The 26,678-nt window shown below is 34.7% G+C and overlaps 6 protein-coding genes, 2 long non-coding RNA genes and 2 pseudogenes across 11 annotated transcripts; 3 read left to right on the top strand and 7 right to left on the bottom strand.

Moving 5' to 3' along the window:
• The first annotated feature begins 1,278 nt into the window (after positions 1-1,278).
• LOC104724680 (lysine-specific demethylase JMJ13) lies at positions 1,279-6,469 on the top strand. The gene is made up of 11 exons (XM_010443220.3): positions 1,279-2,172; positions 2,870-3,257; positions 3,446-3,602; positions 3,680-3,899; positions 4,016-4,069; positions 4,161-4,240; positions 4,340-4,617; positions 4,714-5,109; positions 5,203-5,543; positions 5,636-5,869; positions 5,960-6,469. Exons 1-11 carry the CDS (start codon positions 2,170-2,172, stop codon positions 6,167-6,169), a joined length of 2,361 nt encoding a protein of 786 aa, XP_010441522.1. The 5' UTR covers positions 1,279-2,169; the 3' UTR covers positions 6,170-6,469.
• A 619-nt stretch (positions 6,470-7,088) lies between these two features.
• On the top strand, positions 7,089-11,441 carry LOC109127152 (nuclear intron maturase 2, mitochondrial-like). Of its 2 annotated transcripts, XR_002033830.2 has the most exons (4): positions 7,089-7,947; positions 8,070-10,296; positions 10,698-10,773; positions 10,937-11,441. XR_002033830.2 is itself a non-coding variant. In XM_087475876.1 (2 exons), the coding sequence occupies exon 2, from the start codon at positions 8,099-8,101 to the stop codon at positions 10,298-10,300; it is 2,202 nt and encodes a 733-aa protein (XP_087332002.1). In that variant the 5' UTR covers positions 7,638-7,947; positions 8,070-8,098. The 2 variants fall into 2 exon arrangements, 1 of the variants encoding a protein (XP_087332002.1); XM_087475876.1 differs by lacking the exons at positions 10,698-10,773; positions 10,937-11,441 and having other exon boundaries at positions 7,638-7,947; positions 8,070-10,300.
• On the bottom strand, positions 10,754-11,357 carry LOC104728508 (pectinesterase inhibitor 12). The gene has a single exon (XM_087475877.1). The coding sequence runs from the start codon at positions 11,355-11,357 to the stop codon at positions 10,791-10,793; it is 567 nt and encodes a 188-aa protein (XP_087332003.1). The 3' UTR covers positions 10,754-10,790.
• An 827-nt stretch (positions 11,442-12,268) lies between the features above and the next one.
• On the bottom strand, positions 12,269-13,064 carry LOC104724679 (pectinesterase inhibitor 12 pseudogene; annotated as a pseudogene). The gene has a single exon (XR_015573097.1). The product of XR_015573097.1 is annotated as a pectinesterase inhibitor 12 pseudogene (transcript).
• Positions 13,065-13,896: 832 nt separating this feature from the next.
• Positions 13,897-14,508, bottom strand: LOC104724678 (pectinesterase inhibitor 12 pseudogene; annotated as a pseudogene).
• A 369-nt stretch (positions 14,509-14,877) lies between these two features.
• Positions 14,878-16,036, bottom strand: LOC147934713 (uncharacterized). The gene is made up of 2 exons (XM_087472757.1): positions 15,583-16,036; positions 14,878-15,467 (listed from the first exon to the last, which is right to left on the bottom strand). The coding sequence occupies exons 1-2, from the start codon at positions 16,034-16,036 to the stop codon at positions 14,878-14,880; spliced, it is 1,044 nt and encodes a 347-aa protein (XP_087328883.1).
• A 287-nt stretch (positions 16,037-16,323) lies between these two features.
• On the bottom strand, positions 16,324-16,959 carry LOC147934712 (uncharacterized). Its single transcript, XM_087472756.1, has one exon. It carries the CDS (start codon positions 16,957-16,959, stop codon positions 16,324-16,326), a length of 636 nt encoding a protein of 211 aa, XP_087328882.1.
• A 748-nt stretch (positions 16,960-17,707) lies between these two features.
• On the bottom strand, positions 17,708-18,289 carry LOC147934711 (uncharacterized). Its single transcript, XM_087472755.1, has one exon. It carries the CDS (start codon positions 18,287-18,289, stop codon positions 17,708-17,710), a length of 582 nt encoding a protein of 193 aa, XP_087328881.1.
• Positions 18,290-23,060: 4,771 nt separating this feature from the next.
• On the top strand, positions 23,061-26,656 carry LOC104724677 (uncharacterized). The gene is made up of 4 exons (XR_015570705.1): positions 23,061-23,842; positions 24,184-25,297; positions 25,372-25,567; positions 26,196-26,656. It is a non-coding gene; the product is annotated as an uncharacterized LOC104724677 (long non-coding RNA).
• On the bottom strand, positions 25,640-26,314 carry LOC147934710 (uncharacterized). 2 transcript variants are annotated; one of them, XR_015570707.1, is made up of 2 exons: positions 26,176-26,314; positions 25,640-25,904 (listed from the first exon to the last, which is right to left on the bottom strand). It is a non-coding gene; the product is annotated as an uncharacterized LOC147934710 (long non-coding RNA). The 2 variants fall into 2 exon arrangements; XR_015570706.1 differs by having other exon boundaries at positions 25,993-26,202.
• Positions 26,657-26,678: the final 22 nt, after the last annotated feature.

The raw sequence follows: 26,678 nt of genomic DNA, 5'->3' as shown, positions 1-26,678 counted from the left end.
AAAGAAACTATACATAAAAGAAATTGAAAATAGTAATTTAATTATAATAATCTGGGTAATCTGTTAGAAAATAAAATACAAATTAATTTCATTCATATTACGTCAAATGCAAGTGATAAACCAAATGAAAATTAAAGAAGAAGATATAAATGATACTATGCAATAATAAACTAAAAGATAATATTGTATGTTGTGAACAATAGAAGGTCAAATAAAACAAGCATTAAAAAAACGTCCAAGTTATTTATTGTCATGTCATTCAAATAGGTTTTAAAACTTATAACAACACCAACAAGTGAATATTTTTTGGGTGGGTCTAGTCGAATATTCTTAACCACTACACAGATTTGGAAAGCTAAAAAAATATCCTAGCAGAACCGGTTATAGAGTAGCTAAACCGGAGGATTGAAATCGGTTAATGAAGCCGAGCCATATCGGTATAGCTTTCGTTTTCGCTGACTTCACAAAACTAATCATTATAAATCACAGTTTATTTAAAAAAAACATAAAAAGTGAAATTAAACAATGGACCAATGGGTTTCGGTTGGGATAATAGCTTTAACCGGGAACCGGAAAATCCGGTGACCTCACCACCACCACCCACAGTAACAGTAACCAAGAAAAACAATTGTCTTCCCAATGCACCTGCCACGTGTAGAGAGACAGTACAGAAGTGTCACCACCTTTCGGCTTTCTGCTATTTAAATGACTTTAGTACCCTCCGTAATGACGATAATTTACTGTTGAAGGAAAACGCAAGATGAGTGAAAACGCCGTTTTAAAGGGTTGGCAGCGTTTGGTTGAACCACCTAACAACCACCACTTTCCTTCACACTTATAGTTCCTTTTTTAAAAAAATTCTTTTTTTTTTAAATTTGTTGGGAATCTTATTTCTTTTCTTTATTAGGCATTTGGTCTTATAAAATTGTTAATATAAAGCTGATTGGTACAAGTATAAAAATGGGAAAAAAGGCTGAATGATAATGGAGTTGATGATCCATATATTAATTAGCTAATACCTTTTTTATACTTATGGATAGAGCAAATCATTATAATCCAAATCCAAGATATACTGCAAATTTTTAAAAATTTACACAAATGAAATCTTATAAAGATAGTATTAGCTTTTAAAATTTAAAGATAGTAAAATCTAGAAAATTCACTTTTAAAACTATAATTGAATAACAATCCCTATAATAATAAGGATAAAGTTAACCTATATGTAATGTATAATGGATTAACACTAATAATAATAATACTCATATTTCATGTTTTTACATTATAAATGGTTTACAACCTTTTAATAAAATAATTGGACCAAAATCATCAAAACTATTTTGTTATAGTTTTTCTAAAAGATAAAAAGTATGTTTTTCAAATTAAAATTGATACTGAAACCTTTTCTGTTTTTTGTTTTTTTATGAAGCATATAATTTCCTCAAAACAGTGATTTAAAATTTAAATACAACCGCACCAATCGCAGCAAAACGCAGTGAGCGTTCATCAAATACCTAATTTATTTTATTATAGCTTGTGAAGAATTTGGGAACCTTCCCGATATCCACCAATATTTTTATTTCCATTTTATAAAAGTAGGAAAGGCTTTTGTTTATTTATTAAAAAAAAGGAAAATTAAAATTACGGTGGCCACTAAAGCATACACGTTTGGAGTATAAAACTATAAATTATGTTTTCCTAACAATTTTTTCCGGTTTTCCAAGTTTCTTCCTCTCTCTCGGGTCCTCTTTTAGCATCTCTACAGTTTCTCTCTCCTCTACCGCCGGGGAATTTTACAAAAAAAACAACCGATTTCTCCGGCCTGTTTCCGTTTCTCCGTTCCGTTCATAGCCTTTCGTTTTCTCTTCCTCGCAATCGTACTCTGGTGGTGGTTTAGTGTATTGTGGATTTTTTTTTTTGAATGTTCGTTTGACTCGGCGACGCGGTGATTCGGATCTCCGGGTTTGACTCGGTCCCTGGCTCGTTACGCGGTGTTTTCGTAGAATGTGGTTTACTTTGTTTGCATGCCAGGCTTTGTATTGAATCCGCTGGTCGAGATCGTGATCTAGGGTTTCGTCTCTGTTCTTTGGTTCGTTGCTTGTTCTGGTTGCTTTTATTTCTTTGATTCGGTTGAGGAAGACGGAGACCTGCCGAGTCAGATTGAGGAATGCTATGGTGAGATGATTTCTCCCTCTCTTGTATTTTGATCAATTTGTTTTTCTTTTCTCTCGTTGCGAATTTTGTTGTTTGCTTCAATTTCTTGGTGAATTGTGTGTTGTTTACGGTTTCGCTGGATCAGATCTCTTACATTACTCTAATTTTATGGAGATTTCGGTGTGTTTTTTTTTTCCCTTGAATTGTTTCGTCTTTCTCATCTCTGCTTCCTAGTTTGATCGTTTATCGAGAATCTCACAAATTTGTTTCTTGCTATTTTTATCCCACGTGTGAACTTGAGAGATTTGAGCTCTGTTGAAAAGGCGACGAATCTTCACTTAAGGTCATATGATTGTGTGTTTGTAGAGGGAGATGTCGATGGTCTCTGACTCGCCTTCTTCGAGGGTGTTGAATTTAGAAATGGTCACATTCTTTGACTTTGTAGGGTATTGGTCAAAGAGATAAGGCGGTACCTGGAAGTGAAAATGCTTATATGCCTTTTGAAACGTCTAGGTGTTGACTGTTTCTATTTTCTGTGTTCACTTTCATGTGTCTTAGCTTTTTTTGTGGAGTTATTATATTTTGGAGCTATAATGGGTTAAGTGTGAATGGTTGACCTATTGTGTGTTCATAACTCAGTTTTTGTATTTGTAGTACCTTAAAAACTTTTAATGTGTATGTTGAAGAATGTTTGCTGACACTTGCTTGGGTTTGTCAGGCGGAAAGGAGGATCTGTTTGTCGAAAGAAGCCAAGGATGGGTTAGAATATCTGAAACGTAAAAGGCTTCAAAAAATGAGATCAGACTCTGTTAATGAAACAGTAAGCTTCAGTACAGTGGCTAGAAGGGGAGGTGATGCTTTGAGACCAACTTCTGCATCATGTGGAATGAGATTACGGGTCACTTCTAGTGACACGTTATCTAAAGTGAATGGGGCATCTACTGGTAAAAGTGGTTTGTTGAAGGGAAAAGTGGAGAAGATTGAGACTGATGATCTAAAATGGACCGAGAGGCTTCCAGAATGTCCTGTCTACAGACCAACAAAGGAGGAGTTTGAGGATCCTTTGACTTATTTGCAGAAGATATTCCCAGAAGCTTCAAAATATGGTAAAACAAATATCTCAATATGCAAAGGATAAATGCAGTAATTTATCTCTTCATTTATTAATCTCATTAACCTCATAACCGGGAGTAGACCTATGCTTCTCAATTTATCCCTTTATCAACACTTAACTGTAATTAATCTCACTATGTTAATTTGTCCGATCTTTTACTATGCCTCTTTTCTTTTGCAGGTATCTGCAAGATCGTATCTCCGTTGACAGCAACAGTTCCTGCAGGCGCTGTGTTGACGAAAGAGAAGTCAAACTTTAAATTCACTACCAGAGTACAACCCCTTCGTCTTGCTGAGTGGGATTCTGAGGATAAAGTTACATTCTTCATGAGTGGGAGGTTTGTTTTAAATTCTGAACATTGTCTCTCTACTTCTTCACCTTTTAGTGGTATTTAATTATTTGTAAACTACTCAGGACCTACACATTTCGCGATTATGAGAGGATGGCGAACAAGGTATTTGCACGTAGATATTGCAGTGGTGGCTCTTTGCCCGACTCATTCTTGGAGAAAGAATTCTGGAAGGAAATTGCGTGTGGCAAGACTGAAACAGTTGAGTATGCGTGTGATGTAGATGGTAGCGCATTTTCATCTGCACCAGGTGACCCACTAGGAAGCAGCAAATGGAACTTAAATGTATTGTTTTACTTCAACTTGAGCTTTTCTCCTTCTTTTTTGGTTAAACATTAAGGAAGTCATATGCTTGGTTTTAAAATTTGGTAGTTATATGTCTTTTTTGTCTCTATTTTCAGAAAGTTTCAAGGCTGCCAAAGTCTACTCTGCGCCTTCTTGAATTATCCATTCCGGTATGTGACAAGTAGCACAGTTATAATTTGTCTTAAGATCATATAAGTAGTTTCTGCTTATCCTCTTCTAACTTGGCTTTGCTTGTTTCAGGGAGTTACTGAACCCATGCTTTACATCGGAATGCTGTTTAGTATGTTTGCCTGGCATGTGGAGGACCATTATCTGTACAGGTAATTAGTGTTAAAATTTGGTTCAAGTATACAGGTTACTAAATGTGAGCAATCGAAAGTATCTTAATTTCCTCTTTCCTACCTTCTTTCCAAACGCAGCATTAACTACCAACATTGTGGAGCATCAAAAACTTGGTATGGGGTTCCAGGTTCTGCAGCTCTAAAATTTGAAAAGGTAGTTAAAGAGTGCGTGTACAATGATGATATTCTATCTACTAATGGAGAAGATGGAGCCTTTGACGTACTTCTAGGGAAGACAACTATATTCCCACCAAAGATTCTGTTGGATCATAATGTGCCTGTGTACAAGGCTGTACAGAAACCTGGAGAATTCGTCGTCACATTCCCTAGGGCTTATCATGCTGGTTTCAGCCACGGTAAAACATTTTTCGTCTGAATCTACATTTTTTTTGGGTTAGAGATTGTGTTATTATATTCAACTGAAACTGGGGTTGTGTGAAAAATTCTTGTAGGTTTTAATTGTGGCGAGGCAGTGAACTTTGCGATGGGTGACTGGTTTCCTTTTGGAGCTATTGCTAGTTGCCGATATGCTCATCTTAACAGAGTACCATTGCTTCCTCATGAAGAATTGATTTGTAAAGAAGCAATGCTCTTAAACTCAAGTTCCAAATCCGAGAATCTGGATTTTACACCTACGGAATTGTCAGGACAACGAAGCATCAAGACTGCGTTTGTACACCTGATTCGTTTTCTTCATCTCGCTCGATGGTCTTTAATGAAGTCAGGATTATGCACAGGCCTTGTTTCTAATACGTATGGAACCATCGTCTGCAGTTTGTGTAAACGGGATTGCTATTTGGCATTTATCAACTGTGATTGTTACTCACATCTCGTCTGTCTCCGTCATGGTAAACCTTTTAATCTGCTATCTCTCCATCCATCCATACACATTCTTCACTATTGTTTTCTAATCGACTTCGTTGTCGTGTATCATTGTCTAGATATTAAAAAGCTTGACCTTCCATGCGGGACAATGCGAACTCTTTTCTTGAGGGATAACATTAAAGTCCTGGAAGCTGCTGCAAAGAAGTTTGAGAAAGAAGTTGGACTTTCAGATGTGACTAGAAATGATGAAGATTTATATATGTATCCATCATCAATCACACTTGCAGCTGCGAAAGAAGACGGATATTCACCGTATTCCACTATATACTTTGATTTCAATATCGAGGGAGAGATGACATCTGATGACCAATTGCAATATGGAAATCCTGTCATGAGCTGTGAAGCAAACGCTTCATGTATCTCCTCAGTTGCTGATGATTATGAATGCTCTGATTACGTAAGTTTCTTCTGACCACGAATCTGCCGCAAACTTTATCAAACAGTCTCTTTTTTTCTTATTATCTGAGTTCTGTTTTCTTTGAAAAGCAGGTAAATAGACGAGCTAACTGTAGCAGCAGTAGTGATTCAAAGCTCTCAGAAGAAGTAGCATGCAGCAGTAACAAAAAAACTCGGTTCTTCCCTGCAGTTCAAGATGAACGACTAGTCCAGGATGAGGAAAGTGATGGTTCTGATTCCGAGAGTTTCAGAGTCAAACGCCGTTCTTCGTTAAAGTTTGAGAACAGAACAGTTGTTCTCGACGCAAGAGATACCGACCATCATCAGGTACTGAGAGAAGGCCACATAAATTCACAACTTTTACATAATATTCGTTTCGTATATATTTTAAAACCCTGAGAATTTCGTGTTTATTAGGAACTTAAGAGACTGAAGAGATCGCATCACCACGAAGGAAGATATAGTAGTAGCAGTAGTATCAGTAGGCAAGAAGAAGAAGAAGAAGTGTTAGTAATTTCAAACAAGAAAGAAACACAGCAAAGTGACGTGAAGATGCAGAAGAAGAAGATGGAGAATCATTTTGGTGGCTTTAAACGTCTGAAAGTGAAAGGGCTAATAAAGCCGTAACGTGGCAGCTTCAAATTTCCTCCTAACAACAATTCTTTTTAAATGGCTTTATTATTATTATTTTTTTAATCATGGGAGAAAGAAGTAGAAGAAGCAAAAAAGCATTAACCAGCCAAGCCAACCAACCAACACTATTGGTCTCTTTTTAGGATTTACCAAATCTTTGATTCTTTGTGTACATCTCTGTACACACACTTTTAATCTTCTTGTTCCGTTCTTCTTTTGCTCCTATGATGTAAATCTCTTAACAAAAAAAAAGTTTATTTTTTCCTTTTAAAGAAGTATTTTCTTGTTGTTGTCGATGATAATGCAAAGAAATCCAATTCTCTTTCGAAAAAGATCATGAACAACATCCACCTCCTCGGGTTGTATGTGTAGAGAGAAACAGATTTATGAGAAAGATCAGGTTTATTTCACAATTCTCCATTTATGTGATTTTGGTACAGTAAAACTACAAATTAATACTTTTTATAAATTAATATTTTTTTTCAGTCCCAACTCCCAAGTTAGGCCGAGCTAAACAATGACATAATTAGATAAAATAATAAATTTTTGGAAATTTTATGTAAAAATACGATCACATTAGTATCATAAATTAATATTGATACAAACTAAAAACTGTCTATTCTTAAATTTGTATTCTTGGTAGAATTCATCTCTAATTATTCTCATTGCATCAAAAAAACTTATAATATTGTCTTCCTAATCGCATCCCAACAACTGTGGAGAGAATATATTAATAGAAAAAAAATTATTGTTGAAGTACATCTCTAATATTTTTCATCATTTAAAATATTTTTTTTTTCAAAACTACGAAAACAAAAATATATCTTCATAAATTAAAACCTGTTTAAATTAATAAAATTTGTTTGATTCTTTTCCTCTACTTTAGTCATTCTAACTTTGGTTGCTTTTTCTTGTTTCCAACTGAAAACCCTCATGGATTCTCAACAGAACTCTGCTTCCATATCATCTTCACACCTCAGAGACTCGTATCTCATCTCACTACTTCAGTTTCAACCCACCTGCACTTTCTCTAATGATTAGATGTATCTGCGAGGACCGACTATGTACACACACCTTTAAATCTCTTCTTGTTCTTTCTTGTTTTGCTCTTATGATGTAAATCTCTTTTCTATTACTCTCAACAAAAAAAAGTTTATTTGTTGTTGATGATTATGCAAAGAAACCCAATTTTCACTCTCTCTAAAAATACCATGAACAATATCCACCTACTTGTGGGATCACAATTTTCTTGCCTTAAGATACTGAAGGAGCTTGATGTGTTAAAAGTGTTTAGTACAAAACTTTCAAATAGAGCCATTAGCAAAACACAACCATGTAAAACTTATCATGTAAAAAAGCAGCATAGTATAAAATTTGTTTTATTGTTCATCATACATGCTTGATTATGTATGTTTTGCACTTTTGCTAATGTGTATTTGTAAGTTTTATTGTTCCAAATTTGTTTTTGTTTTTTTTTTTTTTTTTTTTTACATTTCCCAGAATTTGCTATTGATTGATGATATTCAAATTCCTTTTTTAACCAGTAATGTTACCATATGTCACCAAGGGCTAAACTTATTGGGCCTATAACAAAAAACCCAACTCATATTTCTCACATCTAAGCTTAGTCTGTTTCAGGTTTCTCTCAAACCTCACCCAAAAACGCCAAAAACCACAACTAAGGTTTGATTGGGGTTTAACGAGGGTTACTACAGTTTCCACCATTTCCCTGAAGACGAAGAAGACGAAGAAGAAGCTTTCATCAATCTAATGTAAGATCGAATTCGAAACTTCTATCTCTTCGATTTTCCAATTTATAATTCAGTATTGTTTTTTTTTTTGGTTTCTCGTTGATTCTATCTAACACGATCGTTATCCAAATCCTCTCTTCCAGAGAATCAATCATTTAGCCATTATCCCAAAATGCGTCGAAGCTTATCCATTTTGGGTCCTCGCAAATGGCTCAAACCTTCTTCTACTTGTACCAACGTCTACTGTTTCGTCACAAACCCTCCACTCCCTTCTAACCCTAACGGCTCCGCAAATTCCCGATACCTCTCTTACTTCGCACCTCAACGACGACAACAACAAGCTCCAGATCCGGATGATCCATCGAATCTATTGAAAGAAGATGGAGTCTCACTCTGTTCTCAGATGTGGCTTGAGAATTTCAAAGAACCTGACAAAACCGCTACCAGTTTGACCTCGTATCTTAGAAGATTCGAGTTATGGGTATTAGCTTATCAGAAAGTTTGCTGTGATGAGTTAGGTGCTTATGTTCCTCGTAGCTCGATTCTGAGATCAGCTTTAGAGAATTTGTTAGCTTTGAGGAACTCTGTTCTTGATGATCGGTTTAAATGGGGAGCTCGTTTGGATTTCTATATCAAATCTCCTAGGGATAAAACTGAGTACGAGTCTTTGTCTAAGAGGAAGATTAAAGCTATTTTGACTACTACGCAACCTACTCCGTTTCAGGATAGGATTGTTCAGGAGGTTCTGTTGATGATTCTGGAACCCATTTACGAGTCTCGGTTCTCGCAGAAGTCGTTTGCGTTTAGGCCTGGGAGAACTGCGCATACGGTTTTGAGAGTGATTCGGAGGAACTTCGCGGGCTATTTGTGGTATGTTAAAGGTGATTTGAGTGTTGTTTTGGATGGGATGAAAGTTGGGTTTGTGATTAGTTCTTTGATGAGAGATGTTAGAGATAAGAAAGTAATTGATTTGATTAAAGCTGCGCTTGTTACGCCTGTTGTCACTAGTAAAGTGGAAGATGGTGAGAAGAAGAAGACTAAGAAGAGAAAGTATCAGAAGAAACGTGTTTTGGCTGACGATGAGCCGAAGCCTGATCCTTATTGGTTAGAGACCTTCTTTGGTTTCGCTCCTGAAGAAGCTGGGAAGTCTCCTCAGTGGGGACATTGCGGGATTCTTAGTCCTCTTTTGGTTAATGTATGTCTAGATGAGCTTGATCGTTGGATGGAATCGAAAGTGAAAGACTTTTACCGTCCTTCTAAAAGCGATGTTATATGGAATAACCCTGAAGGAGATGCAGATCAAGGAAACACCTCATGGCCTGAGTTTGTTCCCACTAGCGGTCCTGACAAGACGAGGAAAATGGATTATGTTAGATATGGAGGTCATATCTTGATCGGAGTACGTGGGCCTCGAGCTGATGCTGCAACGTTAAGGAAAGAGCTGATTGAGTTCGTTGATCAGAAGTATATGCTTAGACTCGACAATGAGAATCTCCCCATTGAACATATAACCAAAGGTATAATGTTTCTTGATCATGTTTTGTGTCGCCGAGTTGTTTATCCGACTCTGAGGTATACTGCCACCGGTGGGAAGATTATAAGCGAGAAAGGCGTGGGGACGCTTTTGTCCGTTACAGCGAGTTTGAAACAATGCATTAAACAGTTTCGAAAGCTGAATTTTATTAAAGGAGATAGGGATCCGGATCCACAACCTTGTTTTAGAATGTTCCACGCAACTCAAGCTCATACGAATAATCAGATGAATAAGTTTTTGACTACGGTTGCTGAGTGGTATCGGTTTGCAGATAACCGGAAGAAGATTGTGAATTTTTGTTCTTATATCATCCGTGGTTCACTTGCTAAGCTTTATGCTGCAAAGTATAAGCTTAGATCAAGAGCGAAAGTGTATAAGCATGGTAGACGGAATCTGAGTCTTCCCTTGAAGGAGAAGAAAGGTCTGTCACCAGAATATCAAAATCTTTTGAAAATGGGTCTTGCTGAATCTGTTGATGGACTTGTTTATACAAGAATGTCTCTAGTTCCAGAAACCGATTACTCGCCTTTTCCTGGTAACTGGAGGCCCGAGCACGAGAAGTTTTTGATAGAATACCTAACGCTCGATGAACCAAAAACGCTAGAAGAGCAAAAGAGGTTTATTAGAGAGAAAGGACTCGTTTCGACTCAGGATTACACATCAATGTTGGTTTGGAACTATAAGAGAAATGCGATTCCGATGGATCAGGTTTCAATTCTAAAGGATCAACCTTTCTTGTTGGGATCATCAAGTAACTACAACCGCGACAATGATGATGATCAGAAGAATAAAGAAGAAGATGAAGATAGCGATGATGGGCTTCACATTGCACGCATGTAAGGAAAACAGAAACTGTTTTGACTTTTTACTCTTATATATGATGACGCTTGTATGATTTGATGCCATATTAGCCATGTCCTATCCGGTTTTGTTTCGGTTTCAAAACCTGTTTATGAAATTGAAAACTGAATGGAGGGTGGAGTAATCGTTTTGGTATTGGTTTTTCGGTTTTTGATTCAGGTTTCTAACGTAAGATTAGAAAACTAAATCTGTTTCTTTCCCTTTTCGGGTGTGGTTTGGATTTGTTTAACTGTGGATTAAATCTGTTTTTTATACCGGTTGTTGTATCATAACCGGAAATGTCTTGCAAAACACCAAATTTATCAGCATTGGTATTCACTTTCAGAAAGTGTTCGGTTTATCAATCATATGTGATCTTTTTATGGCTTTTATGCAGATAACTCTTTGTTCAAGACTTTGAAAAAGCTACAACCATTGTTGCTTCTACAGTGAGTAAGCCGATTACTCTTAAGGTACATTGTCAATATTGTTATCTATGTTTTATCTTTAACACTTTTGGTAAATTCATATCCAACATATTTGTAAAATCTAAAGGAATCAGAACCATATGAAACAAGACATCGTTTTCTTTCGTAAACGGAGATTTCACAGGCTTTTTTCTTTTTGTGAATCCAGTTTCGCAGTTCCCCATTGCATCCATCGCAGCACTCATAAGCATGGTGGCGATTTTGTAATCACGCGACTTAATGGTGTCTAAAGATTGGTTTAAGGAATCAATTGCGCCGGTGTAAAGCTCGAGGCAATCGCGTAGCGGCCTCTCCACATCATATTTATTCTCCTTGAGAATCTTGTTAGCCATTCCTTTCAAGCTTGTCGTTTTTGACACAGCGTTCTTCGTCGATGCGAAGACCAATCCTTCGAGACTTTTTGCGGTTTTGCTCTGCGGATGCTCTTCGAGAGACTTGATGCAGAAATCGTATTTGAGTTTCGGATCTTTCGCTGCAGCTTTCTTGCAAGAATCTGGAATCAGAGATTGTGCAGTTGCGAAAACGTTCAAGAGGAGAATGAACATAACAAAGTAAAGCAAGAACTTCATTTGTAGTTTTTTTTTGGTTGTTGTGGGAAACAGAGGATTAATTGAGAATCGATTGATGAGTGAATTTGAAACTTTCTGATCCAATATATATATAGTACAATGAAAGAAACAATCTTATGGTTATTTTATGATATGAGATTTTTATAACTAACACAATGGCTTTTTTTAGAAGTGCTCATGTCACGCTTGACCACTCTGCTTACTGTCGTGTTTCCCTAATTATTCGTTTTAACACTCTTTCTCATACGCCGTCGTTTTATTGGCTTTTTATCTCCTTTAATTCAAACTATTTCTTGTCGATTTGTTTTGCAGTTCACATTGAAATATATCACTATTTCATATCGCTTTCAATTGTTGTACTTTCTTACGGTGAAGACTTGAAGTACATAAAATTTGGATTCGTGATATGCTAATTTTTAAGTCTCGCCACATACACCACCATAAGGTCAACGTAGCCTTATTCTCTAATATCTCTTAAGAGTTTCGTATGCACCCATCCTGCTCTCCACATGCTAGTGTTAAGCTAATTTGACTATGTATGAAGCATATATATTTGCTATTCGTTAAAGATTAGTATTTAGATGAGCACATTTGAGGATTGTTGTAGCAATGCTATTAGGCTTAATTAGTTACTTTTAAAAGTGCTACTAATTTAATATTGTCTTCGTAATGTTCGTACATAATTCCTAATGAGTAAAAATGACTATATGGCGATTGGCAAATATATGCTCTTGGGAGATATTTATTTGGTTTGATACGTTATGTACATACATAGTTAGTTTGCAACACATAATGGACGTATATAATATTGACGCATGCATGTCCAAAAATCTTGGTGGGTGGGTAAGTGTATGTGAAACTTTTTTTCAGAAAGTGTTGGCTTGATCATAAGATAAATTAGATAAGTACTCTTTATTCAAGGCAATTATATATATATATATATATATATATATATATATATATATATATATATTACTCTAAGGTACATTATGAAATATTATTTTAGTAATTTCATTTCAACATATTTGTAAAAGATAAAGGAATCAGAATCATCTGATACAAAGTATCGTTATCTTTGGTAACCGGAGATTTCTGTGGCGTTTTTCTTTCTTTGAATCCAGTTTCACAAGTGCTTGGTGCATCCATTGCAGCACTCAGAACCGTGACAACAGTGTTGTAATCGCGTGATTTCATGCCAGCCAAAGCTTGGTTTAAAGAATCAATAGCATCGGTGTAAAGCTGGAGGCAGTCACGTAACGGCATCTCACTCATCTTGTTCATTTTCTTCCCCTTGAGAATCTTGTCAACGGTTCCTTTCAGGCTAGTCGCTTTGGACGCTGCGTTTTTGGTCGATGCCACGACTAATCCGGCGAGATCTTTTGCGGCTTTGCTCTGCGGATTCGTCTCGAGAGACTTGACGCATATATCGTTTTTGAACTTTGGGTTTTTAGCTGCAGCTTTCTTGCAAGAATCTCGAATCAGAGTTTGTGCGGTTGAGAAACCGTTTAAGAGGAGAAAGAACGTAACAATTAGATAAAGCAAAAATTTCATCTTTTTTTTTTTTCTTTTTCTTTGAGGAAATTAGAAAGAAAAGTTTAATGAGAATCGATTGATGAACAAATTTATTTACTTTTGTGATCAAACTTATAATAAAATGAAAGCAGAGAATTGAACGGTTGTGTTTATGACATGAGATTTGATGACTAACACAACGGCTTTTTTTAGAGGGCTCATGTCACGCTTTACCACTACGCTCATGTCGAGTGGCCTAATTGCTCGTTTTAACACTCTTTCTTATACGCCGTCGTGTTCCTGCTTTTTTTTTTGTTTTTTTTTTTGTAAAGAAATAAAAACATTCCGGTCCGTCCATATACATGATATCGTATGCACGCACTACGCAATAATGTTTTCGATGAAAATATTTCTTTTTTTTGTTGGAGTGATGAGAATTTATTAATAATAAATAAAACAAAAACCAGTTACAACCGCATCTGTCTTTGACACGTACGGCCATAGACATCATCCATTCATCCTTCAAAATGTCATCAACTGCCACGGAACCAAATTAAAAACCTACAAACCAAATGGTAACGTAAACGTAAACGTAAAACTTGCTTACCCATGCTAGACAGTTTCTATACATTAATTGTGAGTAATAGGAACTATCTAGTTTTTTGCGAAAAAATGATAACACAGACTTATCAGGAAAGTCTGAGGATGAGACTCACTTATTAGTAGATAAAAATATTATAACAATTAGTATTATAGTTTAGATTATAAGAAACATATTAGTAGATTAAAATACCTAAATGTCACTTATTAATATTTTTAATTAAGAATAATAAAATTAAAATTAAAGAATTGAACGTCACATAGTAAATTGGACAACATTCTTAGATATTTTAGTTAAGAATTTAAGATAGTATATTATACTAGAAATTTTTTCTTTAAATAATTAAAATGGCGTATGACTTAAATTTCAATATGTCAATGTTGCCAAAAAAAATCATATTTGTCTCTTTCCTCTCAAAACTTTCTATGGTAAACATAAATCGATTTCAATTATTGAAACACCTTGACAGTTTCATCATAGCATATTAGTAAAAGCCAAAGGAATCAAAATTTTCTGAAACAAAATATTGTTCTCGTTAGTAACGGGAGACTTCTGTTGCTTTCTTTCCTTGAATCCATCCTCGCAATTGCCCGGTGCATCCAAAGCAGCCCCCAGATTTACAGTAGCAGTACTATAATCATGCGACTGAACGCTCGCTAAAGCAGTGTTTAACGAACCATTAGCATCGTCATAAAGCTCGACGCAATCGTGTAGCACTGTCTCTATACCTGGCCCATATCTCTTGCCCTTGAGGATCTGTTCAACGATTCCTTTCACATTCGTAGTTTTCGCCGCAGCATTCTTCGTCGATGCTATGACCAAACCTTCGAGTGTGGTCGCGGTTTTGCTTTGTGGATCTTGTGTAAGAGAATTGACGCAGAAATCGTATTTCATTTGCGGGTCTTTTGCGGCTGCTTTCTTGCAAGAATCTTGAATGAGAGTTTGAGCAGAAGCGAAACCGTTCAAGAGAAGAGAGCACATAACCAATGAAACCAAGAACTTCTTCTCTTTTTATTTATTTATTTTTCTTTGGAGGAAGTAGAGAAAATAAGAATTGATTGATGAAGAATAAGTTCACTTTGTGTTACAATTTATAGTAGAAAAGAACATAGAAGTTTACGGTAACGTAACAACTTTGCCATAACTCACTAATTGTTCATTTTTATACTCTTTCCTTATTTGTCGTTGAATCAAATGTATAAAAGTTACCAAATTGAAAATATTGACATTATTCCAAAATTGATAATTTCCTACATTCAATTAGTACTGGTAAGATATTCAAATTTAATGTTTATTTTCTAAATGTTCAATTTATTTGTTTGAACTTGGTCAACATGAAATATTTCTTTTCCATATACGCACGTGTCTAGGTTATTATTATTATTTTTTTTTTCAACATACATTAAATTAAAAAGTAACTCCGTGATTGGTTGTCCAAACTGGAGGAAAAGAGTTGACAAAAGTAAGTTCAGAAACTAAAGACCTTGAAAAACGAGCCAGACAATCTGCTCTCACGTTTGACGTCCTCGGAACCTGGGTCAGAGTGAAGGAATAGAAGGATAAGCTAAAAGAATGGAAATCTTCCAATAGGTTCGAGAAGGTTGGCCAATCATCGGGGGCCTGCACCATCGCCACGAGCTCGGCACTATCCGACTCAAAATTCTGACAATCTACCCCCATTGCCCGAAGGGACTCCATAGCCCATATTAAGGCTTGTAACTCCGAATGAAGGGGTGAAGGGCTACGTCTAAGACTTCGTGCTCCCAGAAGTAGCGTCCTATCTTCGCGATTACCATACCACCATCCCAAACCCACCAATGGATCCGAACCTTTCCAGGACCCATCGACCTGGCATCGAGTAGAAAAATCCCGTACCTCCAGGGTTGGCTGAGGAACCAAGTTATTCACATATAATGACTTTGCCTCCTCCCAAAGAATTTTATCGTTTGTCGCCTGATTTATAATGTCAATTGGCTCTCCTCGATTCCTTGAAAAACCTTTTTATTCCTGTCCTTCCAAATTGTCCACAAAATCCATGGAAGGACATAACCGCTGCCAGATCCCCCAGAATGTGAAGAAGCCCTCCAATAGAGAAAGTCTAAATTTGAATACACTGATCCATAGGAAATCCGTCCGGAATCAGCTGAACCGGAGACAACTCCCAAACAATACGCGAACGTGCACACTCAAAAAGGGCGTGATTAATAGACTCCACCTCTGAGCTGCATCTTTTACACGTAACATCACATCTGACACCCCGATGAGCTATCCGTTCCAACACGGGAAGAGTACCAGACGCCATCTGCCAGAAGAAATGCTGGACCTTAGGAGGAACTTCGAGTTTCCAATCTTGTGCCCGTAGTACTGTGCATGATGGCCCATATTCGTCTTCCTTAAGTAATTCTCGTGCTAGCCTATAACCCGATTTCACCGAATACTTGCCTGATTTAGTGTAATGCCAAATCAGGCTATCTGGTTTCAGTGACTTACTAACCGCCAAGCTCCAGATAAGCGGAATGTCCGCTGGATCCATATACTCCTCAAGAATAGGCATGTGCCAGTCCATCGTAAGGGGATTGATTAAGTGGTTGACCATCAGGTTAGGATGTAGAATTCTCCCCCTACCATTAGCTGGTTTAGGCTGATAATCCGGAATCCAAGGATCCCTCCATACCGATATATTACATCCAGAACCTACTACCCACCGTGCCCCTTGTTCCACTAGTCCTTTAGTTGAAAATATGCTCCTCCACGCAAAGGATGGAGAATATGGTTTAGTTGCCAATAAAGGATGTTTTCTCCTAAAGTATCGACCGCGCATCACTCGAGCCATTAGAGAGTTCGGGTAATGGATTAGCCGCCAATACTGCTTAGCCAGCATTGCATCATTAAATTGTTCCAGAGCGCGAAAACCCAAACCCTCATCACATTTATCCAGACACATCTTATCCCAAACTCCCAATGCATGCCTCGAGCCTTATCATTAGACTTCCACCAGAAGTTTGATATAGCACTCGTAAGTTTAGACGTTAACGCCTGTGACAATTTATAGCATGACATAACATGCGTCAGGAGTGCTAACGCAACTGAATTGATCATAATTTCCTTACCTCCTTTCAATAAGTACTTCGCCGACCAGCCATTAACTCGCTCATCCAAGCAATCATTAAGATAACTGAAAACTTTAGTCCTCGATCCCTGTAGGCTTTCAGGTATACCCAAGTAAGAACCCATACCGCCCTCTTTAGAAATACCAATTACTGTTTTTATCCGAGTCCGAACATCAGGCGGAACTTTCTTTCCAAACATGATAGAGGATTTCTCCAAATTTACCTCTTGGCCCAACGCTTTTCCATAATTACCTATGATATCCATAACCATTTTGCATTCCGACTCCTCAGCCTTACAAAAGAACAGACTATCATCGGCAAACAATAGATGCAAAATTGTAGGACAATCCCGCACAATAGAAATCCCCGTAAGTTTCATCTCCCATTCTGCCTTGTTAATATTTGCTATCAGAACCTTTGTGCAAAGTATAAAAAAATACGGGGAAAGAGGGTCGCCCTGTCGTAAGCCCCTCTTTGGTGAAATAGATCCCCTGGGTTGACCATTCAGAAGAACTTGATACGACACCGAAGAAACACACCACATAATCCATGAAATCCACGGCCGATCAAATCCTAATCATAACCGCTTCCAGGAAACCCCATTCAACACGATCATATGCTTTACTCATATCCGTTTTAAATGCCAGAAACTCCGACTTGCAGCGTTGATTAGTATTTAACCCATGAAACATCTCATGAGCAACTAGAATATTATCAGTAATCAACCGACCAGAAACAAACGCCGATTGAGTTTCTGAAACCAGAGACGGCAGAAACCGCTTAAGCCTAAAACACAACACTTTGGAAATAATCTTATAGCTCACATTACAAAGACTGATCGGCTGAAACTCCGTCATACGCTGAGGTCGTTCCACTTTGGGAATGAGGCAAATATTCGTCTCATTTAGGCGAGGATCAAAACGACCTGAGCGAAAAAATTCTTTAACCAAAGCCACCAGGTCGCCTTTTAATGAAGACCAAAACTGTTGGAAGAATAAAGCCGTAAAACCATCAGGACCTGGAGATTTGTCAGGATGCATAGCAAACAAGGCTTTCCGAACCTCCGGCTCCGTAATTTCCCTAGTTAAGCTTCGGTTCATATTATCTGTAATGAGAGGTGAGATCTCCTAAAGCATCTCAGTTATACCGCGTACATCTGATCTTTTAAAAAGCTCCTCAAAATATTTGGAAGCAATATTCTCCATTCCCAAGGGCGATTCATCCCAAACATTATCCGGGCCAAATAAGCCTACAATCTTGTTCCGCACCCTCCTCTGTTTAGTCGAAGCATGAACATATTTTGTATTTTTGTCTCCCACATGTAGCCAGAATTTCCTACTATTCTGTTGCCAATAGAACTCCTCATCCCGATAAGCCTCTTTTAGTTTTCTCTCTATACCCTGAATTTCTTCCTGAGAAATCGAGTCATCCATCTTTGCCTCCTGCAAGGCTACCTTAAGGGAAGAAATAAGAGACAGACCAGACGACACATTATTCTTTCGCCACCACGAAATCGAATTTCGACAATTCCTAATTTTATCCACAAAAGCCGGTATTCGAAAATTATTTGTACGTGCCCACCCTGACTCTACCACTCCTAATAGGCCATCCTTATCCAGCCAGCGTTTATCAAAACGGATCTGCCTATTCCATCTTGAAACTGTTTTCAGGCAGGTTGCCAAAATTGGGCAGTGATCGGACCCAACCATCTCCAAATAATCAACCTTCGAGTTTGGAAAAAAACCTTGCCAATCCTCATTACCTAAGGCCCGATCTAAGCGACACCGAACCACGGAATGAACCAATATCCATTAGCTTCTCCCATACCTTTGCCCGATTTTGCGGGACTGGATCCCCATAAACAAAAGACAAAAATACCAAATGTTGACCAAAGAACGCTTGAACATCAATAATTCGATCACTATCAAATGTCTAGGTTATTCTTTTCAAAGGAAAAAAACACATTCTGGTCTTAAAAATAGAGTTTGAAAATTTGAATAGTTTACACTTTACAGACTTGGCCAATTATTTTGCTTGAACATATTCCGATTAAAAAATTAAATTTATTTTGGGGCATACAACAATATGTTCTCTAAATAAAATTGGACTATTTCTCAAATTATTTATGTCATCTTTGTTAATCTTTTCTGTCAATCCAGAATTAACAAATTAAATGTACCTAAATCTGAATGTGACCTTTTTAGAAAATCCATAAGTGTCCGAATGGTGACTGCGTATTTGGTTGTGCGGGACAAATAATTTAGTAGTGCGGTACGGTTCATCTGCGGTTCATGCGGGACAAATATATTTGCGGGACAAGTGCGGCTTATACAAAATAAACGGTCCAGAATAAAATTTGATTGGTGAAAAAGATAACTGTGGTACATAATTAAATAGTTGAATGATAGAAAATACAAAAAGGTGCAAATTCTAATTGAATTAATAAATTTAGACTCATGATTTTTGTTTATCTTACTATGTACAATAATACTATCTACTTTATTATTAATAAGAATTATATTTTTTGTATTTGCAACCACATGTTACAAATTTATTTGTTAACATAGAAACTGAATTTATAATTATTTACATCAACTGTTATAATTTGAAATCCATTAAAAAAATTTTTTTGGTGAAAACTCCATTGAATTATTTAACCAATATATTCTTTGTATTTAATCATTTGAAAAATACCTTATAAATCAAATGTTATATACTAATGTTTTTTAAAAAAGGTAATATGTAAGTGAGAGAAGAGAGAGGAGATAAGAATAATGTCTTTTTCTTTTTGTATTTGCATTTTTTCTCTTCAGAAAATAGTAGTATAAAAAATATTATTTTTAGTATTAAATTAAAAAAGCACTGTATATCTGTGCGTTTTTCAAAACCACTGGATAAAAGACTGATGGCTATTACAAAAGCGGTTCAGTGTATAATCCGTTGGATAAAACCGCAGATCTCTGGTTTTTTTTTCTGGAAAACCGCAAATTTTTTAAAAAACAACTGATTGGTGACTAACTACGGTTTTGACCACAAAAAGTTTGAAAAACGCTTTCTTGTTGTTTCCATTCACTGCCTAAATTTGAATATTACTGCGGACTAAACTTTTATTATAGCGCATTAAAAGCTCTCTTGTCCGTTAGGAGGACCATTACCAATTAAATGTTATACTTATATCTTTAAAGCTTTAATTTTTTCAAATCATTATTCATAATTATGCTTTTAAATTCAATATAAAATAGAATTAATAGCTACTGCACTAAACTATCTTCATTTTTATTTTACATAAATAATCTGTTAACAAAAATTTGATTCAAAACAATTGTTTTTCATCCTTTATTACTGCAAGCTAAAATTTAATATGGGGAATACATTTTTTTTTTCCATTAGCGGTTTAGTCCATCCCAACCATTATAATTTTTAATATATATATAGTATCTAAAATATAAAGTCTTATATTTTTATATATTCCAAAGCTTTAAAATTTTCTAACCATAACTCATAATTATATTTGATAACAAATTAACAAATAATTACTAAATGAAACTATATTGGTTTTTAAATACTAAAAAATAATATCTCGATAAAAATTGTCTCATCTTTTAATGAATACTATATAGGAACCCGCGGTACACCGCGGGGCTAATTTGTTTATTTAAAAAGCTAAACGTAAAAAGCTAAATGTTATTAGTTTAGTAGACTTACTATATATATGGCTAATGTTTTTTATTTATTAAATGTACATATGTAGTGTACAATGATTATGTTTGAGTTTCACCGTTTTAAAATATATGAATTATATCGTAGCGTTCATTAAGCAATGATTTAGTAGAATGCAGATATATATATACTAGAATTTGTACCCGTGCACGCGCGAGATTTTAATTTAAAATAATTCTTATCAATAGAAATTATTGAGCTCAAATATAATCATTCCAACTTTTGAGTATAAATATATAACTTACTTTACTAAGTGATATATATTTTTTAAGATGATATTTCTTTGTTATATCTATTTGCGATTTTACGTAGGATTTTAGTTAATTTTTTTATCTATAAGAATCATTGAATATGAATATAACTTGAAGATTAAAAGATAAATCTATATAATTGCCGTACTTATTTTACTAATCTATATATAACATATATTGTCTAGTGTCGCAATAATATTGTCGACAATCTTCTGACCTTTTTTTTTAAAGAGTTCATTCCATATTCATATCCCATGAAAACATAATTTTAAAGTTCTAACTTCAATGTTGATCGTTGACCTAATTATAGAGACCATTTAAACATATCGATATCTTACATTAAATGATAATATACAAAGTTTCATGAACAGTTTGTATTAAATGCTAATATTAGCTTGGATTAGTGAATAGATATTCATTGTGAGGAACATTTTTTTATATATATATATATATATAAAATACTATTTTTAATATTCCTTTTGCTAAAAAAAAAAGTCAAGAATATTCCCTACAATGAATATATATTCACTAATCCAAGCTACACATTTTTCTAAAATCTCATATGTTATTTGCAGATGTTAATTTTGTGATGCAACCCAGCTTTGTCTTCTAAAAAAAACATAGTGTACTTTAAATATGTTGTTTTTGCCAATGTTTTAGGTTAAAAGCATTTGATAATATATATACATATATATATGTTTTATATCATGTTATAAAATTGTAGCTCTAGTTGATAATATGCCTTATGAGATATGCTACACAAATCACATGCTACTTTTTGTAACGGCTTGGATATCATTTTTTCTATATTTCCTGACCATTGATTTTGTTTTTTTAGATAGATTATCTTTTCAAAAAAAATTTCATAGTTTTCCCAAGAAAAAGTGTGCCCCTTACAATGTATTTGTTTTAGATCAAAACATTTAAGTTAAGTTAAATTAAGTAATTAATCTTTTCTTTCTTATAAGTAATTTAATAATAAATCTTTATGGTATGTGTTTCTTAGAAACTAATGTTTCACTTCAATTTTATTTTCATGTTTAGATTTTTATAAATACAATTACATAACTTGTTTTTTTACTCCACCATGCATTAAAATCTTACTTACATTCTAAAACTCATTAACCCATTCTAAATTTTGGAATATAATCATTTTTGGTTATAATTTTAATAATAACATTATTACTAAAACAAATTTATAGTATTATTTTTACTATTTTAAAATTTTCATTTAATTTACTTAATTCATTTTTAGATAGTTATTATTTAATAAAAAAAATATATTATTGTTTATACTATTTTGAAATTTATTTAATTTTAGTTAATTCGTTTATTATTTATTTTTTATAATTAATATATATGCAATGAATGAATATTAAAAATAGTATTTATATATATATATATATAAATGATTAGGTGGATGCTGATGTGGAGGAAGGAGTAGTGAGCAAAGTTAACTTTATATATATAGATATATTTGAAGTTAGAGTAAATTATATTGACATATTTAAATTATATTGTTAAATTTAAATATGTCAGTAAAAGATAATTTGGGTTTGTAATTTTGTTTGTTTCATATATAAATAATCTAACACTTTAATATATATAGTTTTCTTGTGCAATGAAAATAAAAGTGGTGAAATTTTGTTTTCCATATCAATTATACTTTGAATATAAAATGTAAAAAAAACAGTCCTATGAAAGAATGGAATAAAAAACACTACATGCTTTAAGACATATATATATATATATATATATATATATATATATATATATATTGTATAAAATGGAGATAATATGATTTGTACAAAAATTTAAATGTTTAATAGAATGTAAACTTATACGATTCTGAACTGCCAAGGATGATATGGCTGTTTCAAATATTTGAAAACCAAATCCTTCAATATCCTAAAGAAATATGATGCGAACGTTGAGACAAGCTACAATAATGATGCTTTTGCCTCGGGAAACTTCCATCAACGCGCAAAGCAAATTGCATTATTGAATGGATTTAATGAATTTGAAGTTGACCCTAATCTTCTTTGTCCTCACACAACACACTGGCACAACAGACACGTCTACCCGCTAGGATTCGCTGAAGAAATACGACAAGTGTTAGCAGGCTTTCATGATCAATACACATGGCCACAATCAAATCCAGATCATCCGGTCTACAGAGTTGAAGGGGAAAAATACAAGATAAATCGATATATTCCAGGCCAAAAGATCTACGTCACAGAAGTCGCCTCAGACAGTGAAGAAGACGACAACAGATAAGATAAATGTCGCCTCTCTTTTGGATACAGGGGGAATAAATAATAACTGTGTGATATATGATAGTGAAGTATATGGTTATGAGAGAGTTGAATAAATGGAGGGTTGTAAAATAAAGTAGAGAGTTGAATAAATGGAGGGTCGTAAAATAAAGCATAAAAATATCTTAAGGAATATTCTATGTAATATTCCCTAAGACTTGTAATATAAATACTAAGGCTTGGTGAAGAGTTTCATTCAAGCTTAAGTGAGTGAGTTTGAGTAAGAGTATTAAGAGTTCTTGTAATCTTTTGAGTGTTTCAATAATAAAGTTTATCCCCTTGTATAAAGATCTTTCTTATATACTTACATAATCTTTTTCCAAATACTTCCTAAACACTTAGCATTGATCATAAAAACCTCCTAAGTGGAACCAGTTGCATCACAAAAGAGCCAAATCAAGGACCGAAGAGATCTTCAGGATTTAGTTCAGAAAAACAAGCTAGCCAAAGCTTCGCAACTCCTACTCTCTATCTCCAATTTGAATTTGGATTGTCTTCATCTCTTGTTGTTACCTATTGTTGATGATTGTATTTAGATTTTCATTCATTGTTGTAGGAGAATTATTTTACAATTTAAGCTTAGTCGCAATGATTTTAGAAAACGGTAGTGATAATTTGGATTCATGAAAATGATTTTTTGTTTATTTCGTGGTTGATCGAGCTGATCTGTAGCTTTTCGTTATCTAATTTGTTATATAAGATCATATCCTTCAGTTGATTAATAGAATAATTGGTTACATTTGTGGAGGAAGCTTAGATTTTCAATATGGTGCTCTCTGGTTTTAACAATGAGGTTATTGACATGTTGATGAAACTGATATTGTAATAGGGATAAACTTGTCTTTGATATTTGCAGGACGAGCAAGCCATGAGAGAATGGTGATGCAGAATTGTCTAAACATTTACGAGAGCTAGGTTCTTGTCTTCTGTCAATGAACCCTCATCAGATGTGACTGACAAGGACATAATTGATTTTGTAAGTTAACAACACATGTCATTCTAGATTTCAGAGAATTGGAATTTTTTTTGAGTTGGTTGTATATTTGTTTATTCTATCTTTCTCTTTGTTGTAAAAAGGATAACAAGACTATTAAGGACCTCGTAGTGGGTTTATATCTTTAGCTGCCTTCTCAATGATCTGTTATCATGTTTACATGATTAAATCATCAATGAACGTGACATCTTGTAGACTTTGCTGCTACTTTAAGTTCATTAACATTGAAATGTTCAACCATCTTGTATTTGTACGTGTCTTTTGTGTTTACTGCAAAGCTTGTCAGTGTCTAATATCAATTATTCTCTGTGTGGAAATTAAAGGTTTTAGCACAAGAGCATGGACAAGGTATGGCTAAGAAAGGGACCGGAGAGATTTACGAGCTTTGGTTCAAAAATACAAGCTAGCCAATGCTTCGCAACTCCCAATCTCTATATCGTGTAACTTTGATTTGCACATGTCTCTGTTTCGACACATGGATTCATGACTTTTAAAATAAAATATTCAGGAAGGACTATTTGTAATTCATGATGGTCTTCATGAAAAACTTAAAAAAACTTCATGAAAAGGTTTAAAATGATATAAAACGTAAAAAACGGGCTATTAAAACTGTTTATTGGAAATATGCTATTATTTTAGTCATTCTTTATGATTTGCTTTGAGCTTCAACCTTTGACATGTGATCATCTTACTTTTGTTGCCTTGAAATTCCAGTAATGGGTTCATAGAGATTTGCATAAAGTTGAAACATTTTTCTATCTTAGAATCCCTAAAACATCTCACTTTCACTCTATTTCACTTGAACTAAAACTCTTGACAACAAGAATTGCTATGGTTTTCACTATCTTTTTTAGGAGTAAAAGAGTTTATGAAATTTCTGCGTTTGTCAATAAATCGGGGCCATATCCTATGCATGTGTCATGAAACATTATGTTCGGTCTATAGATGATCGAACAAATCGTCACTATGTGTCGATCAAATTGAGAATAATTTAATTCAGGAAATTTTTTTTGAACTTTATGATAATCTTCATAAAATGTTTGGATTTCAGGATGACTTTCATAAAAATTATGGATATTGGTAAACAGCAAGATATGCATAAATCTCCTTACTAATGGAGTAATTTTTGACATATTAAGGCAAACTCCAAAAAAGAGAGTTAGAAACACATTTATTTAAGTTTAGAAAGAATTCAATAATATTTAGGAATGACACCTTGAAATTCCAGGTAGCTTTCATAAATATAAATTCAGTGATGTTTAGGAAGGATTCTTTGAAATTTAAGATGGTTTTCATTAAAAGAAAATGAGTTGTTTGGCACTACGAGAGTGTAACAAATAAGTCAAACTGGTTAACAATAAACATTAATATAGGTAAAACAAGGCTGGATGCAAACAAAATTATTCAGGAATGATTGAATGATCCTTTAAAATTCAGGTTGGCTTTCGTAAAAAAAAAGCTCTATTTTAAGTTGTAGACTTTCACAGTTAACTCCAATTTTACCTCATCAGTAACTTCAATTCAGGAGGTGATCCGTCAACACAAGACAGAGGAAAAAGAACCAATGTGGCTACAAAAGCTAGGAGTTGTAAGGAAGGGATCATTAAAGGACGTTTGTTATGACAATTATTCTCCACAATCGCTCGTTCCTCTAAAACCACTACAAGTTATAAATCTTGGAAGAGCTAAGCAGTAGAAGCCTAGAAGGTGATCGTCACTCAGATCCCACTTTTCTCTTACCATTTTTTCAAAATCTGAATCTAGTTTAAGTCTTGTTACTAGCTTAAGAATCTTAGTTGACTGATATGGAATTATAATACTGACATCATTATTTTTGATAAACAAAGCAAGTTTTGTTGATAAATAAACTATACTAAACAAGATGATCCAATTCTACATCAAGACTCTAGCTACATGTCGTATTCGTTAACTCCACCTCGTTTTACGGAGTTGATCGGTTGCTTCTTTATCCTTTTACCGTTAACTTGAGACCCATGGTTGAAGTTTCAAAAGCTGAATCTTTCTAGTCTTATAGTTTCTTCTCCTGTACCACCAAAAAAGTTTTACAGAGGTGAGAGAGAGAATGATCAGTTTTACATAGGTATGTTTTACAAGCTTAACCATGCTCTCACAATTCCGACTTGGTTCCGTTTCAATGGAATGAAGGATGTTAGAAATTAGGATCTATGAACTCTATAACTTTCTTTTTGTACTCGACGTGGTTATTCCTCACTCTCACTTCGTAAAACAAGTCAACAACGCCTCATCTGATAAGCTCCTCATCTATTGAATCACTCTTTGCTATTGAATCTCACCTTCATTGATTCAAATCCAGATCTGATAAGCTCCTCATAAACGGTGGCTCAAAATCATTATCTCCGTCGTCAACATCGTCACGATCTATCGATCCAGAATGCTCACCACACACCATTTGATTACAGAGGAGATCGAGAGAGATTGAACTTATCAAATTCATTATCGTTGTGAAAACCCGAGCTCCAAACACATGCTCTTTCCTCAAAAACAGAGCTTGTGGATTCGTCGGAGATTTTGTCCATTTAACACAAGCCTAAGCATCTTTGACTGAATCTCCAACATATTCGTCGTTAATTCCAAATATGGTTTGTGAAGAAGAAGAAGAAGAAGAAAAAGAGAGATTGAAAGCTTCACATAAATCAAAATTGGAAGATTCTTGTGATTATAATTTGTTCTTTTTTCTCTTTCTCTCATAAATTTAATAATTAATTTTAGAGTAATATTATTAATATAATAAAAGTGCTGGAAATTTTGAGCGTTTGTGCTAATTGATATTTTACAA

The sequence above is a fragment of the Camelina sativa genome, chromosome 11 (genome assembly GCF_030686135.1).
Source record: "Camelina sativa cultivar CO46 ecotype springtype chromosome 11, ASM3068613v1".
NCBI classification, from domain to species: domain Eukaryota; kingdom Viridiplantae; phylum Streptophyta; class Magnoliopsida; order Brassicales; family Brassicaceae; genus Camelina; species Camelina sativa.
The sequence above is the reverse complement of the archived record's forward strand: the minus strand, read 5'-3'. Positions and strand labels throughout refer to the sequence as shown.

Coding starts and splice junctions, on each gene's coding strand:
- LOC104724680 (XM_010443220.3), top strand. Junction 4,241..4,339: donor GAGGACCATTATCTGTACAG/GTAATTAGTGTT, acceptor TTCCAAACGCAG/CATTAACTACCAACATTGTG. Junction 5,110..5,202: donor TCTCGTCTGTCTCCGTCATG/GTAAACCTTTTA, acceptor ATCATTGTCTAG/ATATTAAAAAGCTTGACCTT.
- LOC109127152 (XM_087475876.1), top strand. CDS start 8,099: ATGCGTCGAAGCTTATCCATTTTGGGTCCTCGCAAATGGCTCAAACCT.
- LOC104728508 (XM_087475877.1), bottom strand. CDS start 11,357: ATGAAGTTCTTGCTTTACTTTGTTATGTTCATTCTCCTCTTGAACGTT.
- LOC147934713 (XM_087472757.1), bottom strand. CDS start 16,036: ATGGACTGGCACATGCCTATTCTTGAGGAGTATATGGATCCAGCGGAC. Junction 15,468..15,582: donor CGGATTTCCTATGGATCAGT/GTATTCAAATTT, acceptor AGGAATAAAAAG/GTTTTTCAAGGAATCGAGGA.
- LOC147934712 (XM_087472756.1), bottom strand. CDS start 16,959: ATGAAACTTACGGGGATTTCTATTGTGCGGGATTGTCCTACAATTTTG.
- LOC147934711 (XM_087472755.1), bottom strand. CDS start 18,289: ATGGTTGGGTCCGATCACTGCCCAATTTTGGCAACCTGCCTGAAAACA.